The 8,099-nt window shown below is 52.2% G+C and overlaps 1 protein-coding gene across 8 annotated transcripts; it reads left to right on the top strand.

Annotated features, from left to right (window-relative positions):
• The first annotated feature begins 320 nt into the window (after positions 1-320).
• Positions 321-6,229, top strand: LOC119521627 (sialic acid-binding Ig-like lectin 14). 8 transcript variants are annotated; one of them, XR_005214389.1, is made up of 7 exons: positions 321-447; positions 675-1,334; positions 1,420-1,794; positions 2,001-2,279; positions 2,448-2,495; positions 4,033-4,164; positions 4,297-6,229. XR_005214389.1 is itself a non-coding variant. In XM_037820094.1 (6 exons), exons 2-6 carry the CDS (start codon positions 1,298-1,300, stop codon positions 3,752-3,754), a joined length of 822 nt encoding a protein of 273 aa, XP_037676022.1. In that variant the 5' UTR covers positions 321-447; positions 675-1,297; the 3' UTR covers positions 3,755-3,900. The 8 variants fall into 8 exon arrangements, 4 of the variants coding, with proteins under 4 accessions (XP_037676022.1, XP_037676021.1, XP_037676020.1 ...); XR_005214388.1 differs by having other exon boundaries at positions 2,430-2,495; XR_005214390.1 differs by lacking the exon at positions 2,448-2,495.
• Positions 6,230-8,099: the final 1,870 nt, after the last annotated feature.

Genomic DNA, 8,099 nt, shown 5'->3' with positions numbered 1-8,099 from the left:
ATCTCAAATATCCTCTGCAGTGTGTCTGGGCCCCTAGGCTGAGTTGGACTCCAGTCACCAGGCTGGACTAGTCTAGCTTCTTCCTGGCTATGGGGAGAAGTTTTGGGGGAAGTTCCTTTTCTGTTAAACTAGGGTTCTTATGTCATCTTGTGGCTTCTGGCTGCAATTTCCTCTTCCTGACCCGCCCCTTCTGTGTTCCCACTCCTGATAGATAAATCAGAGCATGGGTGTCGGAGAAGGAGGCGGTCACAGGGCAGGGTCTTGACTCCCAGGGTGGGGACGGGACTCCCAGGGTGGGGAGTCCCAGGGTGGGGATGGGATGCTCCTGGATGAGCCTCTGTCCCTGTAATCAGGAGCACAGAGCCTGTGAGTAAGCGAAGGACAAATGCACCCTCAAGCCCTGCACTTCCCCTGCCGCCAGGGATACAGTCTGACTCTGACCCTCAGGTCCGTGACAGCCCCCACCCCCAGTTCTAGATTGCCATGTGTGAAATTCCCCTCTCTGGGTTTCCCCACTCTCCTAGATTTGGGGTTGAAAATTCTTCTTTCCCCTGTCAGTTCTCCAGTTGTTCTAAGAAGATTTAAAATGATTTCCCCGCTCCCCCTCCTCAGCTTTTAGATGTCTCATTGGGAAGGTGGGTCTGATAGCTGGCCCTCATCTCTTCCCCATCCAGGGTCGCGCCCTTTGTGCACTCCTGGCTCCTGAGGACAGCAAGTTCCGGTGCCGAGCCAGAAACTTCCCAACTCCAGACGCACAGATCTAACGCTCTCTGCTGACCCTCCCCTTTGTGCATCTAACGGGCTGCCGCTGAGCCTCGGCGTCCCCCGGTGTCCCCCCAGGGTCCCGGCAGCAGAAGATCGAGATCCAGCTGCAGGTGCAGGAGGCGGTGTCCGTGCAGGAGGGCCTGTGCGCGCTCGTGCCCTGCTCCTTCTCCTACCCCTGGAGCCCGTGGCCTGAGCCACCGCACATCTCCTGGTTCTGGAACAGGCACAGCGTATTCTACACTCCTCCCGTGGCCACAAACAAGCCGAACACACCAGTGAATCCACAGCCCGTGTAGACAAGACTCAGCATCTCCGTAACTTGGGGTCTCCCCTGCAATGGGGAGCGGGGACCCCAGCTGGCTCTCCTCCCCGCGCCCAGCCCCGTGGTTCCAAGTTCCCCTTCCCGGGACGGCCGCAGCTCTCTCCTCCCCCCACCCCCTTCCTGTTGGGGCTCCTCGGCCCCACCCCCGCACTCGGGACGTTTCCTTCCCTGACAGGGGCCTGGACGCGCCCCGGCCCTGCAGACGCCGACATGCTGCCGCTGCTTCTGCTGCCCCTGCTGTGGGCGGGTTAGTGGGCCGCGGGGTGGGGGGAGGAGGGGTGGGGGCGGCCCGAGCTGCCGCTGAGCCTTGGCGCCCCCCGGTGTCCCCCCAGGGTCCCGGCAGCAGAAGATCGAGATCCAGCTGCAGGTGCAAGAGGCGGTGTCCGTGCAGGAGGGCCTGTGCGCGCTCGTGCCCTGCTCCTTCTCCTACCCCTGGAGCCTGTGGCCTGAGCCTCCGCACATCTCCTGGCTCTGGAACAGGCACAGCGTATCCTACACTCCTCCCGTGGCCACAAACAAGCCGAACACACCGGTGAATCCACAGACGCAGGGCCGGTTCCGCCTCCTCGGGGACCCGAGGACCAACTGCTCCCTGCACATCAGGGACGCACGGAGGAGCGACGCGGGGACCTACCTGGTCCGAGTGGAGAGACGAAGGAGGGGAAGCTATTACTACGGAGATGAGAGGCTGGCCTTGCGGGTGACAGGTACGGCAGGGCCCCAGGAGAGCCCCTGGGCGGTGGGCACCCCGCTATAGCACAGGCACAGGAGCCCCCACTCCTGGTCACGGCGCTGCGGGGGTCGGAAGACACAGGACCAGGGGCGAGCTCAGCCCCGGGGCACCAGCCACCCTCAGGGCCACACCCTGGGTCCCCGACCCCCAGGGCCCAGGCGTCCCCTCTCTCCTCCTCAGACCTGACAGAGACCCCCGACATCCGCTTTCCGGAACCTCTGGAGTCCGGCCGCCCCACAAACCTGACCTGCAGCCTGCCAGGGGCCTGTGAGGGGAGCCGAGCACTCACCTTCTCCTGGTCGGGGGCTGCCCTTAACTCCTCGGACCCCAGAACCCTCCACTCCTCGGTGCTCACCCTCACCCCGAGGCCCCAGGACCACGGCACCAACCTCACCTGTCGGGTGCAACTCCAGGAAGCCCCAGGGGCCACAGAGAGGACTGTGCAGCTCCCCGTCTCCTGTGAGTGCCCTGTGGGCAGTGGGGGCAGAAGGGGAAGGTCAGGTCCTGGGGTTCTATCTCCAGAGGGGACTGAGGGAAGTCCCCAAACCCTTCCCTTCCTTTTCTATGAGTCCTCGGGCAAAGGGCATAAGCCCCACCTGTCCCCCTCAGCACATCCTCTCCTGCCAGCCTCTCCTGGGTTCCTGACCACCAGCTTTCCCCTGGGAAACCTCACAGGTAAGAAAATCCCTCTCCTCCCCCGGGGCTGTGACAGGAGCCGGGTCTCTGCCAGCTCAGGGCTCAGCGGGTGTCCCAGAACCAAAAAGAGGGGCCAGCTGTGCTTGAAGATGAGACCCTCCCTCCCTCCCCAGCCCCTTTGGTCTGCGTCTGCCCCCACCCGTCCTCACTGAGTTTGCATCCAGGGGTGCAGCACTGCTTTCAGCTGTATCCCTTCCCGGAATTCCCTCTGCCCTCGCTTCCATGGCAGACACCTTCCCATGTCTCTGCTCCGACCATCTTTCCCAGGACCCTTTAAAGTGTGCTGCCCCATAGGTCTGCCCTGGAACCCCGCTTCTCCACACCCTCTCCTCAGTGGCCTCTTTTCCTGCTGGAGCTTCACCTCCAATCCCTCCCACATCCTGATGCCTCCCACATTCTCTCCTGCCTCTCCCTGAGTCCCACATCTGCTCCTGGAGCCCCCTCTTGCGATGGCACCCCAACCTGCCACCCCCACCCCCACTTACTCCAGGCATAGTTTGGGCGACACGTTAAACAGTTTCCTTTCTCTCCAGCGATACCGCATTGTCAGTGAATCTTGCAACTTCACTGTGCAAACCACCTCCCTGGGCTCTGTCCCCTGGGCCCCAGATCAGCTCAGTCTCCGTCCTCTCCCCTGGACCACTGCCGCGGCCTCCTCTTTAGTCTCCTGAATCCTGTCTAGCCCTCCAGTTCATGCCTCACTTGGCCCCAGCGGGGTCTGTCTGCACCCTGAGCTGACTCCATCTTTTGTTGCTCAGCCCCCTGTTCCTTCCCAGTGCTCCCAGGAGAAAGACCCAGGTCCTCAGCCTGGCTCTCGAGGCTCCGCACAGTGCAGCCCTGCCTTCCTTTCCACTGCCTCCATGTCAACAAATTCAGGTCCTCCTGGCCAGGTTGCAGGTGTAGGTACATGTCCCCTCATCTCTAAGGCCGTCTCCGCCTAAGATGCATACAAGACCACACACACACACACACTTCTTCTAATGCCAGCTCAGCCCTTCTCTTCCAGGAAGACTGACCGAACCACCAGTTTCCTTGCCCTACAGCACAGATCCCCCCTCCTCCTCATGACCCTGCCTCTGGATTTCTAGGTTTGTGGGAGATAAGGGAGAGGCAGGCCGCTCAGCTCCATCCTCCTGCTTTGTCTCTGTCGCCCAGCCCTGCAGACCTGGGGCAGAGGCTTGTCCTGGAGGGCCAGTCCCTGCTCCTGGTCTGCGCGGCTGACAGCAGCCCCCTGCTGAACTGAGCTGGACCCCAGAGGGCAAAGCCCCGAGCTCCTCCCAGCCCTCAGCACCCGGAGTCCTGGGGCTGCCCCGAGTAGGAGCTGGAGGTGGCTGGGAATTCACCTGCAGAGCTTGGCGCCCACTGGGCCTCCAGCACGGTTCCTTGGGTCTTTCTGTGCAGAGTGAGTTGCTGTACAGGTGTGGGAGGCGGGCAGCCTGGTCAGGTGTTGGGGCTGTGGGAGGGGCTGAGCCTGGGGACAGGAACTCACTCCCTCTCCCCCTCTCTCTCCCGTGAGGCCCCTCTGGCTGCCGTGTGTGTCCCGGGAGGAGGAGGGCTCCTGGCCCCTGGTCCTCACCCTGATCAGGGGCTCCCTCATGGCAGCTGGCTTCCTCCTCACTTATGGCCTCACCTGGATCTACTACACCAGGTGAGCAGCCCTGCCCCTCCCTAGGGCAGCCCAGGGTTTGGACCCAAAGTCCAGGTGGGGCTGCCCTGTCAAGCCTGGAGTTAGAATTCAAGTGACCGGCTCTCTGATCTGAGACCTGCGTTTGCTCTGCAGGTGTGGAGGTCCCCACGGGAGCAGGGCCGAGAGGGTGACTGAGGCCGCCTCCTTCTCAAGACAGGGCTGAGGTGGGGACATGGAGCCCAGAGGGACAGACGTGGGGACATCACATCACCGTCTCCCTGGAAACACGCTGCCCACACCCCACTGATTGCCCCTGCCCCACCCTCCATCTCCTGCCCCCTCCTGACTGACACCCCCAGCTTTGTGGTTGAAGGGTTAGCTCTTGTGCCTCTGTCCTCCCCACCCCACACTGCATTTCGCCTTTTTAACACTCAAGCTTCTGGCCTCCTAAACTTTCCTATCAGTTTGTCTGTAGACATAAATACGTCTCCTCTCTCACCACTAAAGACCCTTGTCTCATTATACTCAACATAAAATATTACAATATATAGTTAGTGAAGGTTTTATTAAACAACATACAATATAAAATAGAATCCATAAAAGACCAATTTTATTAATTATGACCTCCATGGCAATTTTTTAGAGCAAAGTTTTTTGTTCTTTCTTATTTTAAAAAGTTTCAGCTAACTCTTCTTTAGTCATCATTTTTATTGAGGTTGAAGCCACATGGAGTGTGCAAATCTCAAACAAACCATTAGATGAGCTTTTAGATATGTCTCATACACTCATGAAGTCATCACCCAAATCAAGAAACAGAATAATCCCAGCACCCCGAAGCCCCTGTCAGTCAACACAACTCACACGTCACCTCCATTCTCCCTCGTGGTGAGACTGTAGACCAGGAGTTCCAGGTGGTTTTTTTAATTGCATATGAGTGGCATCAAGCAATATGTATGTTTGGGGTCTGGCTTCTTTTGCTAAGTATTTCTTTTTGAGTATCAACCATGTTGATTCCTCTTAATATCGATGCTGAGCTGTATTCCTTGTTGCAACTATACCTCCATGAATTTTTCCACGGGTTGTTTCCATTCAGGGCTTTATTACTGACTTTGCTCTGAATACTTTTCTCATGGCTATATGCCAAGGAGTGCAATGGCCACTTATGGGACAGCATTTGTTTAGCTTTGGTGGACACTGCCAAATGTTTGTTCAAAGTGGGGGTGCCAACTGTGGCAGTTTGAAGCTGTTATTTTTCCCAGAAAAGATCCGTGTTCTTTTAATTGATTCCTGTGAGTGTACACCTATTGTGGATGGGACCTTTTTATTATTTATTGATTTTGGATCAAGCTACTATGCCAAATTCACATATTAATTCCAATAGTTTGCTTATAAAACTTTTTGGATTTTCTAAGTGTTACTATCCTGTCGTAGAAAACAATGACACTTTAATTCTTCCTTTCAAAGTGTTATGTCTTTTATTATTCATCCTGCTTCATTGCACCCCCTAGTAATTTCACTACAATTTTGAATAGAAGTGGTATTAGTGGATATATTTGATTCTTTTCTTGACCTTGGGGGCAAAGTGTACAATATTCCAGTATTAAATATGATACTTGGAAGCCTATGCCACATAAGTGCAGTGAATCCACAGTGGTTCCCACCAAAACAATACTCCTTCACATTATAATTGGTTCACATACAGGTTTTAGAAGTGTGTTAAATTCATTGGTCATAGTTTAACATTTGGAGATATTGCACAGTAATCTGGACATCTAACTTTTCTTGAAATTTTGGAGTATCTGGCATTCGCACATACAGTGACCACCGGGGGTGGAGCAGGAGCTGGCCCCTCACCTTGCTGCACCCCCCACCCCCGCCCAGGTGCTACCATCTCCCCTGCACTGAGCCCTTTTGTCAGTTCATGTGCTGCAGTGTTTTTCTTAACCTAGGCCTATTACGCTCATTTTCTATCCCTAACTCCCTCCTGTAGAGATTTAATTTTTTTTTTTTTGTAGAGATTTAATTTTGTAACTCCTGGGAAAAAAGATACACTGACCCATCAAATAAAAATTCCTCTAGCCAAGGGCTTACTGTCTAACTTGATTTCCCGGCAGTGGTTCTAGCTCAACTTGAGGCAGGAGAGCCAACCAAAGCTCACGGGTGCCCCCTAATGGACAAGGTGTGCTCAGCATGCTTGATTTGTTCAGAGGTAAATCAAAGGGGAAACAAATTTCCCCAATTTACATGCCCTTTGCTCCAGCTGCCTCTTCCGAGCAATTTTTCCAGATAAAGTAGGAAAAAAAAAACAAAAACCCATAGCATTGAAAAAATAATTAGAAAGAGTATTTTAATTGAAACAAAAGATGGTAGGTTCTAGTAGATTCCCACTTGTAAGGAAATTAAAGAAAACTTTCTCATAAGTGACAAGCAATGATATGACAGCAAAGTAAAAGTGGAAGAGAAAATAGAAACAAGGGAAAATAATTAAGAGGAAATAATGACAATGAAAAATGAAAATTGTAGTAGAAGCATAAAATACAATACTTGACCCGAGGGGGAGTTGGGGGGAAGCACTGGCCCAGAGTCCAGGTTCAAGAAAATCGCACGGGCTGCAGGGGAAAGAACCAAAGGATGAAAATGATGAGTGGGAAGGGGATAGCTCTGGGGGAACCAAGTTTTTTGGGGAACACTTTATTCAACCCCTTGATAATAACTAGAAAAGTTGGGATAAATTGATGATTTTCCAGGAAAATGTAAATTACACACAAAAAACATAAATTATACACAAGAAGAGGCAGACATGTTAAATAGATTGGTAACTATAAAATTGATTAAATCGTATTAAATTCTTTCAGACTATCAAGGAACAGGCAATTATGATTCAATGGAAACTAGAAAAACCTCCCAATTATTTGTACAGAGTCCAGCATCACATGGTATAAAAACTTAATAAGGTAACATAAAATGAGAAAACTACAGACAAACCTCCCTGATGAAAACTGATGGAAAAAATCCCAATTAGAATATTAGCAATAGAAACCTTGGTACATTAAAAGAATATGCCATGTTCAAATGGATACTATCTATGAATGCAGATATGATTGAATATTTAAAAATCTATTAAAATAAATCTTCATATAGCTAGATCAAAGGAGACTACACATGACACATTGTTAGATGCTGAAAGCGTTAAATTTCAGGTATCTTTCCCAATGAAAATCCCCTTGTATCAGATTACTTACTTAATCTAGGATTCTATTTACCTACTTGTCTTTCCATCCACATGAAGCCAGAAACAAGTTAAATGCTTACATGTAACACACTACATCAGCCTGCCCCAAGACTGCCCTTGCATGGGTTCAGTTCACCATCTTTACTCATTTCCAAAGCAATCTTGTCCAGTCCAAAGGCTATAAACCAGCATATATTGATAATTCCCAAATGTACGTCTTCATTCTATGTTTCTCCCTGGAGCTCCAGACCCATAAATCTAATCGTCTGCTTGGATAGTTAACATTCACTTTAAACTCATCATATCCAAACTTTAGTCCTCTCCAAGCCTGCTCGTCCCAGTCTTCCCCATCTCATAAAGGTTAGCTCCATTTTTTCCAGTTGGCTCAGGCCAAAGATCAAGTGATCATCCTTGTCTCCCCTCTTTCTCTTACACCCCACATCCAGTCAGAAATCCTCTCCACTCTGCATTTGAAATATACCCAAATTCTTCTTCTGTTCCCTTCCGTCCCCTTCCTTCCCTTCACTAAAGCCATCAGTTCTGGCAGAGCAGAGCAGATACCTGTCAGAGAGGTGGCCTGGAACGGGCCATCTCAGGGAGAGGAGTGTAGAACCTGCGCAAGATGAGGAGGGTGTTTGCACATGGCAGGGGCCTGGCATGGGTGTCCGAGCTTGAGCAGGGTCATGAGGGAGCTCTTGGAGGGGAGGAGAGCAGCCAAGCAAGA

Source organism: Choloepus didactylus, chromosome 27 (genome assembly GCF_015220235.1).
Source record: "Choloepus didactylus isolate mChoDid1 chromosome 27, mChoDid1.pri, whole genome shotgun sequence".
In the NCBI taxonomy this organism is placed as follows: domain Eukaryota; kingdom Metazoa; phylum Chordata; class Mammalia; order Pilosa; family Megalonychidae; genus Choloepus; species Choloepus didactylus.
Note: the sequence above shows the minus strand (reverse complement) of the source record. Positions and strands in the feature narration are given on the sequence as shown.